Raw genomic sequence first — 25,836 nt, forward strand, 5'->3', positions numbered from 1 at the left:
TCATGATGGCGCCTATCGATGGTACTAGGCAAGCCAACGTTCCCAAAATACTCCAGATAGTTTTCATAAAAACCAAAGTTGAACTCAATATAGAATCAAAATGCGGAAACTAGCCCCAAACATCGGGGTGTCACTAAGTCATGAGCATCTAGATAACCAAACTAATACAACCAGTGTCTAAGTATCAATACAAGACAAAAAAATATAGAAGGAGAGACAAGGTCTTGTGGATAGCGGCAACTACCTCGTAGTCTCCGGTACTCGATCGGCAACTACCTCGTAGTCTCTGGTACAGATAGAAACTAAGTGCATCAACAATTGAAAAGCAAGTACAGCCTCTCAGGGCAACAATCACTCAAACTCTCAACAACTCGGCACTCAACTCTTAGCCCTCAATGCACACGCACAATAGGTACTTGCACTCACTAGGGGTGTTCAGACTCATGAGGGGCTCCTATAGCCCAAGTGCTATAATTTGCACGGACAACTCACGTGCTGTACAGAAAACTCACATGCCATATTATAAATATCTGGATCCGCGGGACAACTCACATGCTACACGGACAACTCGCGTGCCCTAGTATAAATATAAGGATCCGCACGGACAACTCACGTGCCATAGAACAATACCTCACAACCAGGCCTTCAGCCTTACTCAGTCATGAGACTCTCTAGTCTCATAGCTCTCAATAAAGAAATGAAAAACAACCCAAATCAAAGTGTTACAATATATCATCAGGGAAAAATAACAGAGACTGAGGTAAACATGTACAAGAATCACTATGACTGAATATAACTATCATGAGCAGGAATATAGCCTAAGCATAATCTCTAACATGAAAGGCAGTCGAGTTCTAGTAGACAGGTATGCATATAAACACAAATAAAGGCTATTAGACTTCATAGTCTCCCGGGACAGACCAAGTATCAATCCCTCACGGTGTACACCCACATGCCCGTCACCTAGCATGGGTGCCACCTTCAAACAGTCACATTATACCAAACTCTGGGTTTCATACCCTAAAGACCAGATTTAAAATTGTTACTTACCTCAACAGTGTAGAACTCCTACTCTGAAATGCCCTTTCCTCTCAAACCGGCCTCCAAATGACCCGAATCTAGCCACAAGCAATAAAATACAATCAATATGAGCTAAAGGAATGAATCCCACAAGGAAAATACCAATTTATAGGCCAAATCCCAAAATTCACTCAAACCCGGCCCCCGGGACCACGTCTCGAAATCTGACAAAAGTCACAAAATCCGAAAGCCCATTCACTCACGAGTCTACCCATACTTAATTTATCAAAATCCGACATCATTTGATCCCTCAAATCCTCAAATTCCTTTCTCCAAAATCCCAAGCCCTGACCCCTTATTTCACTTCACAAATCCTACTAATTAGGTGGGAAATTAATGGGAAAACACCATAGCTAATGATAATAGAGCTCAAGAAACTTACCTCAGTGAATGTCCTTGAATCCCCTTCAAATATCACTCCAAAAGCTCCAAGGTCCGACTTGAAAATGGTGGAAATGAACGAAAATTCGCAAAGTCTTCTATTTATAGGTTCTGCCCAGGTTTTCGCACCTGCGGCTCAAAAATGCGCACCTGCGGAGCTGCTTTTGTGCACAAATCTCCGTATTTGCGGAAAATCACTTAAGTGCCCATCTCCGCACCTGCATTTCATATCCGTTTCTGTGACCTCGCAGGTGCAGAAAAGACCTTGCACCTGCGGCCTCTGCCGGTCCTCCTCACTTCCGCATCTGCGGGCTCGCAGATGCGACCAATCTTATGCACCTGCGGTTCCAGCCTAGGTCCTCTATGTCCGCATTTGCGGCTCACCAAGCGCACCAATGAACTCGCACCTGCGTCTCCCCCTCCGCAGGTACGGAAATACCAGTAGTAGTAGCTTCAACTGCGTTTTCTAACTTCAAACAATCCGTTAACCACCCGGACTCATCCCGAGCCCCTTGAGACCTCAACAAAATATACCAACAAGTCATATATCAACATACAAATTTAGACAAATCATCAAATCACTCAAAACAACATCAAACCACCAAATTACCCTCGGATTCAAGCATAAGAACTTCTAACTTCCCAAATTTCGCAAACGATGCCGAAACTTACCAAACCACGTCCGAATGACCTCAAATGTTACACGCACGTCACAAATGACACCACGAACCTACTCCAACTTTCGGAAATCCATTCCTAGCCCAATATCAAATTTTCCACTGCCGACCAAAATCTCCAAATTTCCAATATTTTCCAATTCAAGCCTAATTCCACTACGGACCTCCAAATCACATTCCAGATGCACTCCTAAGTCCAAAATCACCTAACAGAGCTAACGGAACGATCAAAATTCAAATCCGAAATCGTTTACACATAAGTCAACATCCAGTTGACTTTTCCAACTTAAGTTTCTACTTTAGAGACTAAGTATCTTAATCCACTCCGAAACCACTCCAGACCCGAACCAACTAACCCGGTATGTCATAATCTAGCTGAAAAGCACAAAAGGAAGCAGAAATAGGGAAACATTGGGCTATAACTCTCGAAACGACTGGTTGGGTCGTTACATCCTCCCCTCTTAAACAAACGTTCGTCCTCAAACGGGTCTAGAAACATACCTGGAGTCTCAAATAGGTGTGGATATCTGCTCCGCATCTCCCGCTCGGTCTCCCAGGTGGCCTCCTCCACGAGCCGACCTCTCCACTGCATTTCACCGAAGCTATATCCTTTGACCTCAACTTCTAAACCTGCCGATCCAAAATGGCAACCGACTCCACAACATAAGTCATATCACCCTCCAACTGAACCGTGCTGAAGTCCAAAACATGGGGCGGATCGCCAACATACTTCCGGAGCATAGAAACATGAAATACTGGATGCACGCTCGACAAGTTGGGTGGCAAGGCAAGCTTATAAGCCACCTCCTCTATCCTCTAAAGCACCTCAAAAGGCCCAATGAACTGGGGGCTCAACTTTCCCCTCTTCCCAAACCTCATAACACCCTTCATGGGTGATACCTTCAGTAAAACCTTCTCCCCAACCATAAAAGACACATCACGGACCATCCTGTCACCGTAGCTCTTCTGCCTAGACTATGCCGTGCGAAGCCACTCCTGAATCAATTTCACATTATCTAATGCATCTTGGACCAAGTCTGTACCCAAGAGCCTAGCCTCACCCGGCTCAAACCATCCTACATGAGATCTACACCTCCTGCCATATAAATCCTCGTACGGAGCCATCTGAATACTCGACTGGTAATTGTTGTTATATGCAAACTCCACAAGCGGCAAGAACTGGTCCCATGAACCCCCAAAGTCAATGACACAAGCACGCAACATATCCTCCAATATCTAAATAGTGTGCTCGGACTGCCCGTCCATCTGAGGGTGAAAAGTTATGCTCAACTCAACCTGAGTACCCAACTCTCACTACACGTCCCTCCAAACCTATGATGTAAACTGAGTACCTCTATCTGAAATGATGGAAACTGGAATACCATGCAGGCGAACAACCTCTCGGATATAAATCTCAGCCAACTGCTCTAAAGTGTAAGTAGTTCCAACTAGAATGAAGTGCGCGGACTTGGTCAGCAGATCCACAATCACCCAAATAGCATCGAACTTCCTCGAAGTTCGTGGAAGCCCAACTACGAAGTCCATGGTGATCCGCTCCCACTTCCACTCTAGGATCTCTAGCCTCTGAAGTAAGCCACCCGGTCTCTAATGCTCATACTTAACTTGCTGACAGTTGAGACATCGAGCCACAAACCCAACTATATCCTTCTTCATTTGCCTCTACCAATAGTGCTGCCTCAAATCCTGGTACATCTTCATGGCACCCGGATGGATGGAATACCGCGAGCTGTGGGGCTCCTCAAGAATTAACTCCCCGGGCCCATCTACATTAGGCACATATACCCGGCCCTGCATCCTCAACACGCCTCCATCACCAATGGTCACATTCCTAGCATCACCTCGCTAAAACCTGTCCTGAAGAACGAGCAGGTGGGGGTCATCATACTGACGCTCCCTGATACGTTCATAAAGAGAAGACCTGGAGACCACACAAGCCAATACCCGACTCGGCTCCGAAATATCCAATCTGACAAGCTGGCTCGCTAAGGCCTGAACATCTAATGCCAAGGGTCTCTCTACTGCTGGGAGATATGCTAAACTCCCCAAACTCTCCGTCCGATGACTCAAAGCATAGGCCACCACATTGGCCTTCCCCAGATGGTATAAAATAGTGATTTCGTAGTCCTTAAGAAGCTCTAACCATCTCCGCTGGTGCAAGTTAAGATCCTTCTACTTCAACAGATACTGCAAACTCCGGTGATCAGTATAGATCTCACAATCAACCCCATACAAATAATGATGCCAAATCTTCAAGGCGTGAACAATGGCTGCTAACTCAAGATCATGGACAGGATAGTTCTTATCATGGGTCTTCAACTGGCGTGAGGCATAGGCAATCACACTACCCTCCTGCATCAGAACACATCCAATACCTACCCTTGAGGCATCACAATACACGGTGTAAGAACCTGAAGCTGATGGCAGAACTAACACTGAAGTTGTGGTCAAAGCAGTCTTGAGCTTCTGAAAGCTCTCCTCACACTCATCCGACCACCTGAATCTAGCACCCTTTTGGGTTAATTTGGTCAAGGGCGATGCAATAGATGAAAATTCCTCCACAAAGCGACGGTAATCACCCGCCAAACCAAGAAAGCTCCTAATCTCCGTGGCTGAGGATGGTCTAGGCCAACTCTACATCGCCTGTATCTTCTTCGGATCCACCTAAATACCCTCACTGGACACCACGTGCCCCAAGAATGCTACTGACCCGAGCCAAAACTCACACTTGGAGAACTTTGCATAAAGTTTCTCCTTCCTCAATATTTGCAATACAACCCTCAAATGCTGAGCATACCCCTCATCGCTACGAGAGTACACCAGGATGTCATCAATGAATACAATAATGAATGAGTCCAAATAGGACTGGAATACACGGTTCATCAAATGCATGAACGTTGTTGGGACATTGGTCAGCCCAAAAGACATCACCAAGAACTCATAATGGCCATAACGGGTCCAAAAAGTTGTCTTAAGAATATCCTAACCCCGAATCTTTAGCTGGTGATAACCGAACCTCAAATTAATCTTGGAGAACACCCTCGCTCCCTGAAGCTGGTCAAATAAATCATCAATACAAGGCAAAGGATACATGTTCTTGATTGTGACCTTGTTCAATTGCTTGTAATCAATGCACATCCTCATGGAACCATCCTTCTTCTTTACAAATAGAATCAGTGCAGCCCAAGGTGACACACTAGGCCGAATAAACCCCTTATCAAGGAGTTCCTGAAGTTGTTCCTTCAACTCCGCCAGTGCCATAGGATACGGTGGAATAGAAATGGACTGAGAGCCCTGCACCAAATCAATACCAAAATTAATATACCTTTCAGGCGGCATGCCCAGTAAGTCTGCAGGAAACACATCCGAAAAATCACATACCACCGGAACAGAATCAATGGTAGGAGTCTCTGCACTAACATCCCTCACAAAAGCCAAATAAGATAGGCAACCCTTCTCAACCATACGATGAGCCTTCAAATATGAAATCACCCTACTAGGTACATAATCTATAGAACCGCTCCACTCAACCCTCGAAAATCCCGTCATCGCCAACGTCACGGTCTTAGCATGACAATTTAGAACGGCATGACATGGAGATAACCAATCCATACCCAATATCACATAAAAGTCAATCATACTGAGCAGCAAAAGGCCCACTCGGGTCTCCTGACCTCCAATAGTCACCACACATGACCGATATACGCGACCCACAACAATAGTATCGCCCACAAGAATAGATACATGAACAAATGAAACTAAAGACTCACGGGGCATCTCCAGAAAATGGGCAAAATACGAGAAAACATATGAATACGTGGAACCAGGGTCAAATAATACAGAGGCATCTCTGTGACAGACTGAAACAATACTTGTAATCACAGCATCTGAAGCAATAGCATCTGGTCTGGCAGGGAGGGCATAGAAACGGGCCTGACCACCCCTTGATCTGCCTCCTCCTCTCGGGCGACCCCTAGCTGACTGGGCTCTACCCCTAGCTGGCTGAGCTCCACCCCTGGCTGGCTGGGTGAGTGGTGGAGGAACTGGTGCTGGTGCCATCGGCCGAGTACTTCACTATGGAGTCCCACCCAATATCCTAGGGCAATCTTTTATAATGTGACCAAAATCTCCGCACTCGAAATAACCCCTTTTCTGACGAAACTGCTGCTCCTGATGCCCAAAAGAACTACCCGGGGATATCTGAGTGGACGGGGTATGATGAGAACCCTGTGCTAGTAGTGCACTGAATTATAACTGGCCCTGTTGATGACCGTGAGAACCATGGCCAGATGATGTACCATGGTGAAATGGCCGAGCTGTCTGAGCCTGTTTGAAATGACGACCTTTACCGTGCTGGAACTGACCCCCAGAAGGAGCACTACTGAATCCACCCTCACCACGAGGCCTCTTGGCCTCCCTCCACGAACTATCTCAATCTGCCGAGCAATGTCAACAACCTCATCAAAGGTAGTACCAGACACCCTCTCTCTAGTCATAAGCAACTGTAGTTGAAAAGTGAGACCATCTATAAATCTCATGATCCTCCCCCTGTCTGTGGGAACCAACCATATAGCATGACGGGCCAACTCCGAGAATCGCATCTCATACTGCGTCACAGATATATCATTATGGTGAAGCTGCTCAAACTGTCTTTGCAACTCCTCTCTGCAGGTCTGAGGCACGAACTTCTCCAAAAAGACCATGGAGAACTGCTGCCTAGTAAGGGGTGTTGCGCCAATAGGCTTACGCCTCTCGTAAGTCTCCCACCATCTGAGTGTTGCCCCAGAAAACTGAAACGTAGTGAATGAGACCCCGCAAGTCTCCAGAATACCAGCTGTATGGAGTATCCTCTAACACCTGTCCAAGAAGTCCTGGGCATCCTCTCTCTCTATGCCACTGAAAGTTGGAGGCTGGAGTCTGCCAAACCTCTCCAACCTACGCTGATCATCCTCAGGCATAGCAGGAACCATATAATCCTGAGCAGCTGCAACCAGCTGGGATGTGGTGCCTCCGGTGTCTGGAGTCCCTGAACAACCTGCTCGGGTGTGCGAGCGGTGGGAGTCTGAGTGCCTCCCCTGGCCTGAGAAGTGGTTGTGGCCGTCGAGATAGAGACTGCTTGAGCAAGGCTGGTACACGTTGTCAGAATCTGAGCTAGGGCCTCCTGGAGGCCTGGAATCACAATAGGCATATGTGGTGCCTGAGCTGGTGCATCAACAACTGGAATCTGGTCCTGATCTGGGATAACTGGTAGATATGCAGGTACCACCCCAGCTATTGTGCAGGCTGCACCTTTGCCCCTATCGCGGCCTCGGCCTCTTGCGGCCCTGGCTGGTGGTACTGGTGGCTGTCCATCCTGCCCAATAGTACGAGTCCTCACCATCTATGAGAGAATGAAACAACAGATGTTTAGTTACCAGAATCAACAGATTCACACGACAAGAATTCAATAATGTTGAATTTTCCTAAAAGTTCTGCAGTCTCTCGAAGATAAGTACAGACGTCTCCGTACCGATCCGCAAGACTCTACTAAACCTGCTCATGACTCGTGAGACCTATGTAACCTAGAGCTCTGCTGCCAACTTGTCACGACCCAAAACCTAACATGTCGTGATGGCGCTTATCGATGGTACTAGGCAAGCCGACGTTACCAAAATACTCCAGTAATTCTATAGAAAAGGTAGTTTAAAATTTTTTTCATATCAGAAATTTTTCATAAAAACTAAAGTTGAACTCAATATAGAATCAAAATGCGGAAACGAGCCCCAAACATCGGGGTGTCACTAAGTCATGAGCATATAGATAACCAAACTAATACAACCAGTGTCTAAGTATCAATACAAGATAAAAAGAAATATAGAAGGAGAGACAAGGTCCTGCGGACGCCGGCAGCTACCTCGTAGTCTCCAATACTCGATCTCGCCCGAACTCAACGACATCCATGATCAAACATACCTGGATCTGCACATGAAGTGCAGGGTGTAGCATGAGTACAACCAACTCAGCAAGTAACAGAAATAAATAAGGAACTGATAAGCAGTGACGAGCTATACAGTACAGTTCATTTCCAATAATTCCAGCAAAGAATAGACATACTTTCAAATCCGACAGTTTAAGTCAAATCAGTTTTATACAGTTAAAGTGCAGGTACTCCGGATATAGAAACTTTCAAAAATTTCACAACAATGACAGATAGAAACTAAGTTCATCAAAAATTGAAAAGCAAGTACAGCCTCTCAGGGCAATAGTTACTCAAACCCTCAACAACTTGGCACTCAACTCTCAGCCCTCAATGCACACGCTTAATAGGTACATGCGCTTACTGAGGGCGTTGAGACTCATGAGGGGCTCCTATAGCCCAAGCGCTATAATCTTCACAGACAACTCACGTGTTGCACGGACAACTCACGTGCCATAGTATAAATATCTGGATCCGCATGGACAACTCACATGCTGCACGGACAACTCACGTGCCTTAGTATAAATATAAGGATCCGCTCGGACAACTCACGTGCTGCACGGATAACTCACGTGCCATAGAACAATACCTCACAGCCAGGCCTTCGACCTTACTCAGTCATGAACCTCTCTAGTCTCATAGCTCTCAATAAAGAAAGGGAAAACAGCCCAAATCAAAGTGTTACAGTATATCATCAGGGAAAAATAATAGAGACTGAGGTAAACATGTACAACAATCACTATGACTGAATATAACTACCATGAGCAGGAATATAGCCTAAGCATGATCTCTAACATGAAAGGCAAACAAGTTCTAGTAGACATGAATTCCTATAAACACAAATAAAGACTATTAGACTTCACAGTCTCCCGGGACGGACCAAGTCTCAATCCCTCACGGTGTACACCCACACGCCCGTTACCTAGCATCGGTGCCACCTTCAAACAGTCACATTATACCAAACTCCGGGTTTCATACCCTCAAGACCAGATTTAAAACTGTTACTTACCTCAACAACGTAGAAATCCTACTCTGAAATGCCCTTTCCTCTTGAACCGGCCTCCAAATGACCCGAATCTAGCCACAAGCAATAAAATACGATCAATATGAGCTAAAGGAATGAATCACATAAGGAAAATACCAATTTATAGGCCAAATCCTGAAATTCACTCAAACCCGACCCCCGAGCCCACATCTCGAAATACGATAAAAGTCACAAAATCCGAAAGCCCATTCACTCACGAGTCTACCCATACTAAATTTTTCAAAATCCGACATCATTTGGTCCCTCAAATTCCTCTCTCCAAAATCTCAAGCCCTAATTCCTTATTTCACTTAAAAATCCTACTAATTAGGTGAGAAATTAATGGAAAAAACACCATAGCTAATGATAATAGAGCTCAAGCAACTTACCTCAGTGAATATCCTTGAATACCCTTTAAATATCACTCCAAAATCTCCAAGGTCCGACTTCAAAATGGTGGAAATGAACAAATATTCGCAAAGTCTTCTATTTATAGGTTTTGCCTAGGTTTTCGCACCTGCGGCTCAAAAATGCGCACCTGCGGAGCTGCTTTTGAGCACAAATCTCCGCATCTACGCAAAATTACTTAAGCTCCCATCTCCGCACCTGCGTTCCATATCAACTTTTGCGACCTCGCAGGTGCGGAAAAGACCTCGCACCTGCGACCACTGTCAGTCCTCCTCACTTCCGCATCTGCGACTCAGCCTCGCATCTGCGGGCTCGCAGATGCGACCAATCTTACGCACCTGCGGTTCCAGCCCAAGTCCTCTATATCCACATATGCGGCTCACCAAATGCACCAGCGACCTCGCACCTGCGTCTCCCCCTCCACAGGTGCGGAAATACCAGTAGCAACAGCTTCAACTGTATTTTTCCAACTTCAAACAATCCATTAACCACTCGGACTCACCCCGAGCCCCTCGGGACCTCAACCAAACATACCAAAAAGTCATATATCAATATAAGAACTTAGAAAAATCATCAAATCACTTAAAACAACATCAAAACACCTAATTAACCTCGGATTCAAGCCTAAGAACTTCTAACTTTCTAAATTTCGCAAACGACGCCGAAACCTACCAAACCACGTCCGAATGACCTCAAATTTTACACACATGTCACAAATGACACCACGAACCTACTCCGACTTCTGGAAATCCATTCTGACTCCGATATCAAAATTTTCACTACCGATCGAAATAGCCAAATTTCCAACTTTTGTCAATTCAAGCCTAATTTTACTACGGACCTCCAAATCACATTCCGGATGCACTCCCAAGTCCAAATTCACCTAACGGAGCTAACGGAACCATCAAAATTCAAATTCGAGATCGTTTACACATAAGTCAACATCCGGTTGACTTTTCCAACTTAAGCTTATACTTTAGAGACTAAGTGTCTTAATCCACTCCGAAACCACTCCGGACCCGAACCAACTAACCCGGTATATCATAATATAGTTGAAAAGCATAAAAGGAAGCAGAAATGGGGGAAAATGAGGCTATAACTCTCGAAACGACCGGCCGGGTCGTTACATATTCGCACTAAGATCTGTATCAATCATGTTGCAATAAAGTTCTTTGACTTCTGAATTCCCTTTGTTTACTTGATCACCTAGCTTAATCGTAATCCACATAATCTTAAGTTCAGCTAGGACCCACAGTTATGGACCTCGAGAAGTGCCTAACACCTTCTCTTTGAGGTAACTTGAGCCTTTACGTGATCTTTGGTGGCGTTGACTAGTCAAACAGAGTTATCTGCATAATAGTGCCCTAACGTACCTTAAAATCGTTAGGTGGCGACTCTTCTCTTTTAATACCCATTTAAAAGAGTTTTCACATATCGAAGCCCGCTTCCACGAGAAAATGGGGTGCGACAGGCTGCATCGAGAAAAACGCTGATGAGAAAGGATGAAGAAGTAAAAATAGCGAACGGAAATCAAAAACGGGATCATACTTACGTTTCATATTCTATTTCTCAGGAAATGGCATGCTCTCGGCCGAGATTAGGTCCGAGGTCTTCACCCGAATGAACCGGCCATCCAGCCCCGATCTTTGTCTTCATCTATACTCGAGATAAACGCCTTGGGTGTTCCGGCGTTGAACCTTTATCAACCCATCTCGATAGATTCGAGGGCTGTATAATCTTACGAGGTGGTCGAGGGTGAAAGGGAGCCCATCTATTTTACTCACGAAGAAACGGAGCAATATCACAATCCTCCAGAAAGAAGGGTGAATTTGGCCGAGGGTCACCTGGTATTTCTTGCAAAAATCGACGATGATCGGATCGAGGGGACCCAGCGTGAAAGGATAAGTGTAAACACTCGGATACCCTTCCACGTGGGTAGTGATCGCTTCCTCCGATGCCGGTATCACAACCTCTTTGTTTTCCCAATTGCAATCTTTCTTCACCAGATCAAGAAGATATTTTGGGTATCGAGCATATATATCTCGATACCGGCTCGCATCGACCAGCAACCGATGAGGATTTCTCGACCTTAAAATCGAAATCAATAACACACACCCCGGGAATAAGTTTCTCAAGGCGTGGTTCCACCACTGGTTTCTCGTCGGCCGGCCAAGATGAGGAAGCAACCTCTTTCTGCGGAGCGATTTTAGATATTTTTGCCATTTAGTTTTTGTGAACGAAGGAGAATGGAGATTGAAGTATTTGGTGTTTTAAGAAGAACAAGCAATGAAATTTGAAAACCTGAAAATAGGGAGCTTTGGAGAAGGCGAAAAACTATGAATATAGGAATGGAAAAGTTTCGAAAATAAAAGTTTGGGATGATGAAGAAAGGAACTATTTATTGATTTCACAATGACGGTTCAAAAGTGGTAATAGCCGTCCATCAACTGACGCGCATTTAATGTCTTGGTAACCGGACCGACGGGACATTTGTCACATACGTCACAATCAGGCTCGTCGCTGACATCATTATCCACCAAGTCGAAGTTCGAAAATTCATATCGTTTCTCATCATCTTCTTTCCGAAAAATGAGGGGACTATCTGTATACGGTCAAAACCGAGTATTGCCCTTCGTATGATTAATCGAGATTGGAACATGACGGTTCAAGGTTTTTCATTGTAATATCGAGCCATGGTACGAAGAATATGCTGTCAAGCTCGAGACCCAGAGACCGATCAAGAATGAGGTCGGTCAAGATCTAGCTCGAAGACCCAGAGACCGATCAAGATCGAGATCGGCCAAGATCAAGATCGGCCAGGATCAAGATCGAGCCAAGAAACAAAAAGCCGTTACAGCCGCAATTAGGAGGAGAATCTCGGTGGAAATCACGACACGTATCAAGAAGAGGCCGATTAATTAGCCCAATCATGAGAGTCCTTACTATATTTAGAATTGTATCAAGAGTAGAACTCCCCTACTATATAAATGTGGTCAGATCATTTGTAAAAGGAACCTCAGACAGTAAAAAAGTAATATAATACTCTTTTCTTAAGGTTCTCAATACTCTGTTGCTTCGCTTATATTTCCTTTGTTGTTTTATTTTGTTCGAGGGACCAAGCTATATATCTCATTTGGTTTGCTTTTATTTTTCTTTACAGTCAATTTCAATATCAGTTTGCATATTTTCTTAATTTATGCCAAGTAAAATCACTTGTCCTTAAAATCACATATAAATTCAATTGTTATCTGCTTTTAGGGTAAACAGAGCTAAATCGATATCTTGATCTTTCAACTTTGTGGAAGACCTGAGTATGCTAAATTTAGATATTTTCTAATTCACAATAATGAAAAAGAAAGATCACTTTTAATTTATAAAATGATTGTTAATCACTTAAAAATATTAATAAGATAATTTACATAAAGTATTTTGTAAGATTTTAAAAATGTATATGCTAAAGTTAAATCAATTTAATCTGCAATGAAAAAAAGAGATCATTTTCATTTACAAAAATGAGCTTTGTTTTGTTGACTATAGTAGTATTAATGATTACTATTGTAAAAAAAAGATGCTTACAATTTTAAAGATGAGAAAATACGTTTAAGAAAGGGAAAAAATGTGAGAGCACAAGTGCCCAAAAAAAGAGAGTTGGGGGAAGTTGCAGGTGGCATATGTGAATAGTACGTGTGAAATATGGGCTCCAATGGGCCCTGTTTTTGTAGTACGTGTCTTTAATCTTTAAAGTTACATGCGAAAAGATAGAATATTTTAGGCCCACAATTCAAACAAGATATAGCATGCAAAAGTACACATACGATGCAATCAAGTACAGCAACATTAAAGCAAGAAAATGATAAAATTACAAAAATATCCTTATGTAAGCAAGCATGTTGACGGAGAGGAGCCTGCTAACTCCCACTTATAGAATATAGTAGTATTTTATATTTTTGGTAAAATTATATCCTCAAATTTAATATTATTTACTAATGAATTTTCATGTTAAATACAAACTCATAGTAGTATTTTAATTGATTTTAAATCCTAAATAGTAGTATTTCTTACTTAATTCAATAAGGAAGATTTAATGACCAAAATTTTAGTTGATTTAAAATCTTAAAATTTAGGATATTAACTTAAATTACAATTTCATCCAATGCGAAATCTGATTTTAAGGGTTAAAAAAGTCGAACAACGTTTCGCTAACTAGTTTCGTGCTTTTAATACAGTACCAGTCTTAGGAGACGCGCATTGCTTGTGTACCCATGTTAATAAAAATAAAAAATTTAAAATAATATAAATGGTATATTTAAAAGATATTTATGATAAATAAAAATTAGCAAAAATATGTTTTCCAAAGATAATTGTTTCAACCCGCACTAATTAACTTTTTCAAAAGCCAAAATTCTCATCATCTTGTGATAAATACGTTTTCTTAGATTTTCGTAATGATGTTAAATTCTAGGACATATTACGCATGTTGATGTTACAATTCTATTTTTTTATTAGGCGAATATGTTATTTGATATTTTGTATTCTGCTTAACATCTATATTTGCTGATAAAGTAATTTTGAATAACTGAAAAGAATTAAAATTGCTAGTATTTGGTCATATGAAAATAAAAAGATGAAGAAAGAGAGAAGAATAGTCAAAAAATATTTTTTATGCCCAATACCTTGCTTTAAATTGATCTAGTATTTTTTTGTAAGAAAGCACGAAAATAAAAAAGAAACTAATAATTTTTCAATATTGATCTACACCAAACAATATTGATAGAAAACCCCGAGAAGACATAATAAGCCGCCGACGTCGAAATTTTTTTTAATATTTATTAGGATTTATAAAAGTAAAATCATACTTTATTTTAAAATTTTAAAATTAGGGATTCGTATATTTTTCAAATAAAAAAATTTTAGAATCTTAATTTTTAGAAAAATAATTAAATTACTATTCTTAAATATTAAAAAATAATAAATAACTATTTTTTCTAGTGAGTAGTGTCCATATTCAAAGATTTAGAACTCTAATATATGTTGCACATGTATGTGTCTGTATATTTTAGAAGGATTTAGAACAAACATTAACAATACAAAAATTTCTTTATAATTACTATAATATATTAATCGTTGGCAGAAGGTTACTATTCTTAGACTATCAACTACATTTACTTTATAAATTAATATACTTGATTTTTAAATACCCAATAGAATAACAATGTTTATATTTAGCGTAGAAAAGAATATCAACTAATTAATACAGCCTAAACCTAAAAGGAATACAAAGTGGCAAAACTTTGTATAATTCGAAATATTAGGAAATTAATTTAATGGCTATACCTAAATATTAAAAAAATAATTAAATAATTATTTTAAGTATTCGAAAAATAATAAATCACTATTCCTAAGTATTAGGCAATTAATTAAATTATTATTTTGTCTAGTGCGAACTCTATTTTATAACAATAAAAAAGGCGAACGACATTTCACTAAGGACCTTCGTGCTTTTAAAATAGTATAGATATAGAATAGATATAAATATAGATATAGATATAGATAGATAGATTACATGAGTTATAAAGTTAGCAATCAATTAATAATGGTTATCCTCACCATATAAATCTATTGCCCGAAGAACAATGTGACTTATTTCCTTTTTTGTTTGTTTTAAAAAGAATAATATCTTTTATATATTTAGCAAGTGTTTAGCTCCAACATTCCCATTTACCTTTTAGTGACACACCCTTATAGAAAAAGGCACGATATTTTTAAAATTATAAGATTCAAAAGGTATTAAAAAAATATGTTATACTAATTTTTAGTTTGACACCACAAGATTTGAAAGTTATTTTTACCTTCTTAAATTTTAGGCACAGTGATACCAAAGCATATAAAATGAAAAAACGACTATTATGTCGATATGAATAGCTTAGAAAATTCAAGACAAAATTTAGTAGTCATCGTCAATAACTATTACGTAATGATTAGAGAAGAATGATTATGAGGTAATTCCTTGTCCCAGAAAGATGATCGGTCCGCTGGACAATGTTAAACTATCTGATTTTTTTTGTCCAAAATGCAAATAACAATTCCTTAATCTGTTGGGATAAAGTTTGCAAATTCAGGTAGTGTTAAAGTGAGGAGTTTGAAATACAAGAGTTAAATCATCTGCTTAATTTTCGATCTCAATTCATACAAAAATGACAATATTCGAAAATGACATTACTTTGTGGGAGCAACGGGAAAATACTATAAACTAAATTGCCACAATTAAAAATAATTTTGAAGTCTATGAAAAAAAAATCGAAAAATAGTTTGAGCCTCCAAATTACAAGAGTTTGATAGACAACAAAAAAGAAATCACCCTAGCCAGAGGCGGAGCCAGGATTTCAAGCTTATGGGTTCAGAAACCTAATCCTTTTAAGTTACTGTGTTCTAAATTAATAATTTTTAATAAAAATTTCAATACAAATATATGATTTGAACCATTGTTATCGGGTTCGGTCGAACCCGTAGCCAATACTGTGGCTCCGCCTCTGACCCTAGGTTATACTTTTAAAAATATCAAAAGGAAAGCTGTTTCACTTTTTCTACCTTGAGTAAATTACAGCTCACAAACAATCCTCTTTTTTTGTTGTCTTTTGGTTAGAGGGATGAGGGCCACAGATCTTGATTTAAATAAGAACGATTACTTTCATAAAGGTGGAAAATAATTAGCCTATTGCCTATCGGACATGTCTTAGATTCTAGGAGCAACTCCAACCGGGAAATTTCACTCAAACCCTCTCCCACTTTTGTCCTTAAAATAAGGAGTGAATAGTGTGTCCCCAAATTTGGGGACACACTATTCATCTCCCCATTTACTATTCTTAATTAAATTATTATTATTTTTATTATTTAATCTTTTAATTTATCTTTTTATATATACTTAATTATGTTTATATAATACATTTACCTAATTAATTTTTCATCTTAACTTTGACGTATAATTTTGAAAAATTAATTATCGTGCATCTATTTTTTTTTTTATGTAAAATTGGTAGTTAATTTTATTATGAGTTATAATTGTATGAAAAAGATATAACCATCACAAAAAATGAAAGGTGAAAATATAAAATATTTGATGTAGCGAAAATTGAAATACATTAAAATTGAAAATACATTAAAATTAGAAATACATTAAAGTTGATGTTGAATATTTATGTAGTATTTCGAATGAATTTTATTGTTATGTAATATGTATTTAATTAATCTTGTATCACAATGATTTTACTTTTATTTGAATTATTTGTTAATCTATAATAATTGCTTACAAATTATGTTATTTAAAATTTTATGGAATTATTTTAATGGAAATTACAAATTAATGAAAATAAAAGATGAAATTTGTTTAATAAAAATTAAAAAATAAAATTAAAATGAAAGATAATAATATAATATAGAAGAGAGATAAGAATATAAAAAATATGTTCTCTTTTGGAGGAAAATGGGGTAATGGTTGGAGTAAGTTGTCCCCATCCCCATTTTGGAGGGTAAAGGTTGGAGATACCCTAAGCTCACAACAAAACCACTATCTATGCATGGAAAGGTCCGCCTAGGACTCTTAGGGGTCTTTTGTTATAAGGGATAAGTAAAAATAGTGTTAGAATAAAAATTTAATATCACCTTATACCTTGTTTGGTTACAAAACCTGTGATAAATTATCCCAGGATTAAAATTAGTACCGGAATAACTTATACTTTGTAGGTGATGGGATAATTAGTGTTGGGATTATTATCCTAGGACAAAATAGTAAAATTCACAAAACTAGCCCTAAGGTCCTCTTTCCAAATATTCGTTGGGTTCATTTGTTTCTCTTTATGTGCTTGAAAATTATAAACTTTTGCTCATAGACTCCTTTCTCCAATTGAAAGTTTTTGTATATTAATTCTTTTCATTTTTATTATGGCAAAATTAGGTTTTCTTATGGATCATCAACTATTGTCCGATATCAACAAGAAGATTTAGAAGAAGAAATCAGCAAATATATAAAAAAAAAAAATTGAAAACTAGAGCCTCAAAAAATTATTTAATACAACAACAACAACAACAACCCAGTATAATCCCACTAGTGGGGTCTGGGGAGGGTAGTGTGTACGCAGACCTTACCCCTACCCTAGGGTAGAGAGGCTGTTTCCGATAGACCCTCGGCTCCTTCCCTCCAAGAGAACTCCCCACCTTGCTCTTGGGGTAGCTCGAACTCACAACCTCTTGATTGGAAGTGGGGGGTGCTTACCACTAGAGCAACCTACTCTTGTCAAAAATTATTTAATACTTGTTTGGAAATTGACGTTTCAACTAGATAAAGGAGCAAGAAGATGGAGGCTAAATAAGATGGAGGGTATTTTTGTAAACAAATAGTTTCTTCTTAGTAATTATGCAATGCATGTCATTTTTAATACAACATACCAAATAGTGGATAAAAAATAATATGAGGATAACTAATCTCAACATAACTTATTCCAACATAATCTGTATTCAAACCAAACGACCCCTTAAATTAAAAAGCTCCACACTTTTCCGTAGGTACCATTTGAGGGGCCAATGTGGCAACATTCCTTCTTAAAAATGAAATATAAAAGTTTAAATTGTTCCATAGAGAAAGGCACAAATGGATCAATGTACTGCATAAAAAAAAGTTGTGATGGAAAATTTCATCACAAATTCGAGCATCGTAATAATTTTGTGATAACAGAATAAATAGTCATAAAAATGTCACTAGTCCGTCAAAATTGATGCATTCTATCATAAAACCATCACCAAATTCATCACAAAAAACTCGTCACGAATATGTGTTTTTCTTGCGGGACAAAAAGTTGGACAAGAAAATAAACTACTCACGCACATGAATTTTTACTATCACACTTCTATTTACTTGCAGAAGAGAAAAAACAATTACACTATGATACACTATGTTTAAACTGTCAAAACATTAAAAGAAATATAAAATTGTCTTTACATATATGTTTCTTCAGCACGTTTCAGGAACATCAGATTCAAATGTTAAAATAAGCTTTTTACAATAGGCCAAGTTGCCATAGACTTGAAATATGCTGGCAATTCGAATTGCTCAACCAAAGTTTGCAAACTTTAGAAACACTGCTCTATCTCAATTTTTGAAGCCAAGGTTCGCAGGGGGCTGTAAATATTGCTGGTACAACGCTGCTATCCTGCTATAAGCATCCATGTTCATTGGCTGCAAAAATGATTTCATATTCCAAAGCTGTTAAAATCCGTTCTTTAACAGAAAATTCTTCATTTTGCAGCAAGTTTTGGTCGGTAAATAATAATAATAATAATAATAATAATAATAATAATAATAATAATAATAATAATAATAATAATAATAATAATAATAATAATAACAATAATAAGAAAAGCCCCTCTAGATGCTACACTTTTATTAAGGATGTCAAGACACCGCTTGGCAAAAAACTTTTCTTACATGTGTATATATAAATAATAGTATAGTATTTTTTAAGAACAAATGTACAAAGTAAATAGTAGTATCAAGTTGTTATACTAGTAAGTAAAACATTAATTAGAAGCACCACCATTTGGACCCAAACCTTGTACAAGATGAATAGTCACAATAGACCGATATTTTCATGCAATAGACCTGATAATGACTATTTTAAAAATCTTGAATAATTGATCATTGACATTTAACAAGCGTAATAATAATAATATATTCTCGTTTTTACCTGTGATTGGCAAGTAGGGAAGGCAGCTAATGGATCCGGGACAAGAGAAGCGGCATTTATATTACGATCTCCGGGGCTAACCCCAGAGGCAATAGGCATGAAATTAGAGGCAGTGGGATGTAGAAGTGAAGGCATTGGCATTGCAGTAATGTTGGGGCGGCTTATAAGGGCGCCATTGATATGCATGAATCCAGCCATTCCCATTCCCATGGATGCCATTTGAAGCTGTTGTTGCTGCTGCAGCACTGCCATATTTGCCAACATTGGAGACATATTGTTATTCATCCCGCTCATTGCTTGAACTTGAGCTTGTAGTTGCTTCAAATATTCTATCACTTCATCCAACATCGATGCCTTGTTAGTCTGCAACAGACACATGTATAACAATTTAGTAAGTTATATATATATATAGAGAGGAAGGTTTAGACTTTAAATTTGAACTTTATGAGTTCAGGTATAGTTGAATTCACTTTAGTAGAGTTATTGGTTTTGAAATTGAATATCTATACATATTTAATAGATTTTGAAGTCATATACAAGGTGCAAATTAAAAGATACTATTGAACATTTACCTTATCTTCCACATAAAAAGATACTCCCAATAATGATGCAATGATACTCTATTTTGATTGACTTTAGTAGTATTGTGGATCCTACTCTTTCCGCAAAGACCACTTTTACTTTGTATTAACTCATTCAATGCAAATAAGAACAAGTTTAGATAAGAATAAAGAAGTAAGGAACCATTTAAAAGAAAAAAACATATTTTGTTCAGTGTCAAATGGTTTAAATGTCAGCAATGATTGACATGCAAAAAACAACAAAATTTGTTAGGGTCCTATTTGTCGAGTGTTTTTCCTCATAGGATATGCATGTGGACTCGGTTCATTTGAGACTTTCCAAATATTAATGCCTTCGAACAGATTAGGACCGCCTCGTACAAAATTGTCTGTTGTCTATTTTCAGTCATTAAATTAAAACTGTCCACTTTTATGTTCTTCTTCGGCACTTCTTTTTTCATTGTAGACATCCTAAATGATTCAGTTCATTTTTTATATTATGTTATACTTTCTTACAAGTCCCTAGATTTTTCTCTATCAAATTAGTTTTTAGCTATTATTTTAATGACTTTTCACATTACTGACATTATATTCAAATCAAACTGATATCGTAAGCTCCATATAAATCAAATAGTCTTTCATAAAATATGATAAAAAGGCTATTTTTTTTTAGGGGGGAGGGGGGATAACTTAACTGCTGAAATTTAGCCAATTTTCACTTCCACTTCAGCAACGTGGCCGACTTTTGTGGGTCAGTTCTACTTAAGCTTGAATTTTATGTGCACATATTTATGTCTTTCTAATTGCACATTAGGTAACTATATAAAATTAATCAGTAGCCAAAGACTTCTCGAGAAAAAATATAAGGAAAATAAATTATTTGAAATAACGGTTGGGAAGTAATGAAGTGGCCGAGAGCAGAAATAAGTCAAGGACTAGAAATATTCTGTATTTAAGCTAAGGTCCCACAGCTTTTACACCTTTTATTGTGTGCTTTTCAAGTAAAGATAGAACTGAAGCAATCTAGATAAGTATTAATATCAGTAGAGCTAGAAAAAAAAATAGACGGTAAATATAAACTCTAAATTTCAATACCTTACCTTACTCGAATTTGGAACCAACTTCTGCAATGTCTTCATCCTTTGGTTTATCTTGTCTCTCCTTTTCTAGAAAAAGAACATATAATCAATTCATTGTTGTTGTTATTAATTTATCAAAAAAAGACAATTGTACTTCTTTATTAGTAGTTCAAAACAGTTTATATGAAAGATCTTGAGAGAGAGAGAGGGGGGGAGGGATCCTCACTCGTTCAGATTGGTTGTGAGTAACAGCAGACAAACTCCTCTTTGTTGAAAATGAGGAAATCTTAGATCCTTTTCTCTTATCATCCCCATCTCCTGTCTCCTGCCTCTATGAGATAACAGAAAAGACCACGAACATTTAATATTGCACAGCTTGAATCACTTTATAAAAAAAGAAACACGAAATATTTCAAGGTTCAGTAAATCAGTTTAACTACGCACTACGCATTTATAGTACATAAAGAAACCTTGTACACTATAGAACCACAACCAAAGGTAACATTCCCTTACAAAAGAAACTGGTAACCTTGACAGTAACATCAAATAAAATATACTGATATTGTCTGATAGTGTAAAAGTTGTTATGCTTCCGATTCCATGTATATATGCACAGTAAATACAATCATATTTTATTGCATGAAAACTACTCCAAAGAAGCGTGGTAAAAACCATAACTCAAATTCATAATGAAAAGAAATGATAGATTTACGTGAGATCTACTGTGACAAACAGAGTCATGTTCGTCCACCCTTTTACTAGTGCATTTCTTAACGGAGCTTGTGTTTTCAGTCGACATCACAGATGTAGATGTGAACCTTTCCGCAACCAAATCCCTCTCGCCCGTGTCAATTGTGTCTCTCCGGCTCATGCTCGGGTCAGCCATGCTTCTTAACAGTACTGCATCGATGTGTCTCTCGTTGATCAAGTTCTTAACCTCTTGCTTTCCAAAATACTCGGTGATCTCCAAGTCTTTTGATATCTCCTCATAGCTGGAAGCTCCTATTTTCGCACGCGACATCTCCCCATCCGTTCTGTTGACGTCACCGCTGCGTGATATCACGTGCGTGGAGTCGCCAATTAAGCACGTGGTGATCCCCGGCACGTGTGTGGGTAGTTGCTCACCTTGGTGAAAATTTTGGGGGTGTGCAAAACTTGGCACCAAGGCATCCATGGCCACACTGACTGTGGCCGTGCTTGCCTGAGTGTTAACAAGACATTTGTCGAAGCAATGGACTAGATCTTCCTCTCTATCTCCACCTCCGTCTACGGCGGACTTCCGATGATCATGAGGGATGCCAATGGCTTGGTTGACTATGGATTCAAGGGTGCCGCCAACATGTGCCTTATTATCCCATGTATAAGAATTGAATAAAGGCTTATTATTATTAGGCATGCGTGGAGGACCTAAACCATGCATTCCTAGCTGCCCGTTTTCCCACGTTAGCTCTGCTACTTCATAATCCAACCTGCATACAAAAAAGAATTAAACCTCATAAACAAGAGGAAAAACTAGATCTAATGATTGAAATAGGGGAAGAGAGTATACCAGGGGACATCAGTTACAAAGGAATTATTGGAGTTAGAGTGAGAGGAAAGAGCAAGGTTTTGATGAGGAAGGGAATTTTCTAGATCCCAGCTGGGTACACACTGGTTCATCTCTAAAGCCAAACAAGAAGGTGCTGTTGGTATTAATAATGGTTTCTTAATCTTGAAGAGGTTCTTTTTAATTTGTTCATATATATACAGGCAACAAAGAATTTTTGGCTCGCGCACCTTCGACGTGTGATGTTGAACGTGTGGTGCTGATGCGTTTTGAAAGAATCTGGACCGTCAGAGGCCCATGCAGAACTAATAGTATGTCATTTGCTGGAAGTGGTGGCAAATGGGCAGATTGAGTACTTGGATTTGGGTCTGTTGAAAACTGGTTAGAACAAAATGGCTCACGTGAAATTTTTGTGGGGAAGATCACTTTTAGTCCGAGACCGAAAATATTTTTAGTCGATAGCCACAAAACTATATAAAATTTGTATATAATTTTTGTATATAACATACAATATATATATATATATATATATATATATATATATATATATATATATATATATATATATATATATATATATATATCACCTTTTATTCCTTCTAGCTATTATTTTAAGAGCCGACTATACAGTATTATTTTTCCAAATTTTATCACTTATTTTTTTTTATATCAATTGTTTAGTAAATGGTCTTCTTTTTACTTATATTGTAATTGATAAACTTTTTAGACCACGAATTAGACTCTGTTTGAGCAAAATAAAATCTCATTAGAAAATATTAGGCAAGAGTCTAAAATATTGCAAACTTTAGACCATAATCCAATGTTTGGTGAGCAAACTGAAAATTATATAAACAAAAATTAGATCCGAGATTAACATTATTTGGAAGGAATACTTTCAAGTATTATATTTGTGCAACTTTTCAAATAGTTACAAAATTTAAACAGTATCCTAAAAAGGAATATTTGCGCAAATCATCGCCAAAAATTCAACCCGTCTATATCTATGTGTCAAGAACGCATTGGGTGATTAATGAACGGAATATTGACCCGGGTGTACGTTTTAGGAAAACGGATTGACTTTTGAATGGTCATTTATATTTGATTGAGTTTAAAAAATAAGTATTTAAAGTTAAAATTGAAAACGATGTTTGGACATTAAAATGTTGAATTTTGTGAAGTACAAATCATTACTTCACTTGAAATACTCATTGAACCAGTTTTTAGTTTCAAATTTTCATTTCAAATTCAAGTTGAAATAATAGATAAAATTATTAAAGAAATATTGATTTGAATTTTTATTGAACCAACAAAGACAGCCCATTTAATTCCTGGGTGTATAGGGTAAAATATGTTCATATTAAATGCTCGCATAATAAAGTGATATCTGGAGCTGAAGACAGATGTATAGCGAGGCAAATGGCAATCAAGTCCGAGGGCAGCAATCTCGTTTGTTCCCGAAGGAAATGTTGTTCATAAAGACAAAATAAATGTCTGCCACCCGGTAGCATTTAATGGAGAATATTCTATAGCATCAACTGCATAGTCCGTTACAAGAGAATATGACATTCACTGCCTATCGTTACACATTCTTCAAGGCCCCCCATAATTGTCGTTTAAGAGGGGCTTGATTCTAGGACCTTGTTCCTTAGGTGCAACTATAAATAGTGAGCTCAACATCCATTGAAAGGGGAGGAATTTTCTGACAAGTTTATGCTATACACTGTTCAAAGATCAATAATATTTTATTTTCTTGCTTATTAATATCGTTATTGCTGCCTCCGGAAGCTCTGCTCCCAGAAACAGGATTTCTGTTATCTCACCTTGATTTCAACGCTAAGTCTTACATTCTTGCTTAATTTATTTATCATTTTGGGATCAAATTGATTCAGTTGTCTTTAAACAACGTATAAATTCAACTATACCGTTTTACGGGTTAACAGTTTGGCGCCCACCGTGAGGCTTAGACAGCTGTGTAATTGAGATGATCCTTGCATCTATTACTGACTTGTTTGATTCTTTGTTCTTAGCAAAAATCACATAAAATGACAGATAACAATGTCAACATCGCACACAACGTTGAGGCCCAAGGAAATCAGCCTCAGCACGAAGATTTGATTAACGATACCCGCAATAAGGGGGATGAGGCAACGCCGGTCTATAGCGGGTAATATCCACGACATGTTCGAGAGGCAACTCCCGATGATGGTGAAGGCGAGCACGTCGCTGAAATAGTAAGGATCCTGAGGGAGCAACAAAAGGTTATTATGGTCCATCTCTCACAACAGGATCAGGTCATGACGGAGTTGAGGCAGGTGCTGTCGGGTGCTTCCAACAACGCAAATGGATGAGGTCCAATTCCTCCCGGTGTCCCCGCAAACTAAATAATACAAAGGGTCGACAACAACACTCCAAGGGGCGAAGTCGGTTTCGACAAGGCTGGGGGGAACGGTAGCTGTCACGACCCAACCCGACGGGCCGCGATGGGTACCCGGTACCTTACTCAAGCAAGTACCAGCGTAATGTATCTTTCTTATTACATCATTATATACACGTGACATACGGGCCTAATAGGACAACATCATCATTTATAAACTCAAAACATAGGCCGACAAGATCGTACAATCTTTCACGTACACGACATATGTCTACAAGCCTCTAAGAGTACATAAATGTCATAAAGGTCGGGGCAGGGACCCACCATACTAATTAGTATATGTTCTAATCATAATGACCACATAAGCAATTCCGGAACAAATGTAGTGCACCAACATCTTCCGCTGAGCTCATCGCCTACTTGGATGACTCTCGACTTGTCTATCGAGACCTGCGGGCATGAAACACAGCGTCCCCAGGCAAAAGAGACGTCAGTACAAATAATGTACCGAGTATCTAAGGAATGAAAATCAGTAAATAATAGACATGAGAGAAACATGGAGTAAAAGACTCGACATGTACGTGTGCATAGCTCTGTGAGTCATTTCATTTTTATAATGTCATGCATATGCGTATAAATGTCATACCATGCATAGGTATATGCGTTCATAGCATCATCAAGCCTTTGAGGGTATCCCATCATATCATTTCAGCCAGTGTGGGTAAATCATCAATGTATACCAGCTGATCAGATAGTGGTGCGTATATAACGCCATAACATTTTTCCATATCCCATATACATATAATATACGCGTATAAAACGACATCTGGTCATGAGTCAATGTACATGTATAAATGCATGAAATACATAAGAAATACGTTAATAATATTTTCTCGGAATGTCATAAAAATAATATGCCTTAAGAAATACGTTAATAAGATTTTCTCGGAATGTCATAAAAATAATATGCTTGCCGGATAAATTTTATCAAATACG

General features: G+C 38.5%; 1 protein-coding gene across 1 annotated transcript; it reads right to left on the reverse strand.

Moving 5' to 3' along the window:
• Positions 1–18,478: 18,478 nt before the first annotated feature.
• On the reverse strand, positions 18,479–22,709 carry LOC107763790 (transcription factor UNE10-like). Its single transcript, XM_016582284.2, has 6 exons — positions 22,470–22,709; positions 21,633–22,389; positions 21,147–21,251; positions 20,942–21,007; positions 19,282–19,644; positions 18,479–18,773 (listed from the first exon to the last, which is right to left on the reverse strand). The coding sequence occupies exons 1-6, from the start codon at positions 22,577–22,579 to the stop codon at positions 18,687–18,689; spliced, it is 1,488 nt and encodes a 495-aa protein (XP_016437770.1). The 5' UTR covers positions 22,580–22,709; the 3' UTR covers positions 18,479–18,686.
• Between the last annotated feature and the right edge of the window lie 3,127 nt (positions 22,710–25,836).

Source organism: Nicotiana tabacum, chromosome 23 (assembly GCF_000715075.1).
Source record: "Nicotiana tabacum cultivar K326 chromosome 23, ASM71507v2, whole genome shotgun sequence".
Lineage (NCBI taxonomy): Eukaryota > Viridiplantae > Streptophyta > Magnoliopsida > Solanales > Solanaceae > Nicotiana > Nicotiana tabacum.

What these genes read in the sequence shown, in the direction of transcription:
- LOC107763790 (XM_016582284.2), bottom strand. Translation starts at nt 22,579, where the DNA reads ATGAACCAGTGTGTACCCAGCTGGGATCTAGAAAATTCCCTTCCTCAT. An exon ending in TTTGTCACAGTAGATCTCAC is followed by an intron (nt 21,252 to 21,632) that starts GTAAATCTATCA and finishes GTTATCTCATAG; the next exon opens with AGGCAGGAGACAGGAGATGG. An exon ending in CTCACAACCAATCTGAACGA is followed by an intron (nt 21,008 to 21,146) that starts GTGAGGATCCCT and finishes TTCTTTTTCTAG; the next exon opens with AAAAGGAGAGACAAGATAAA.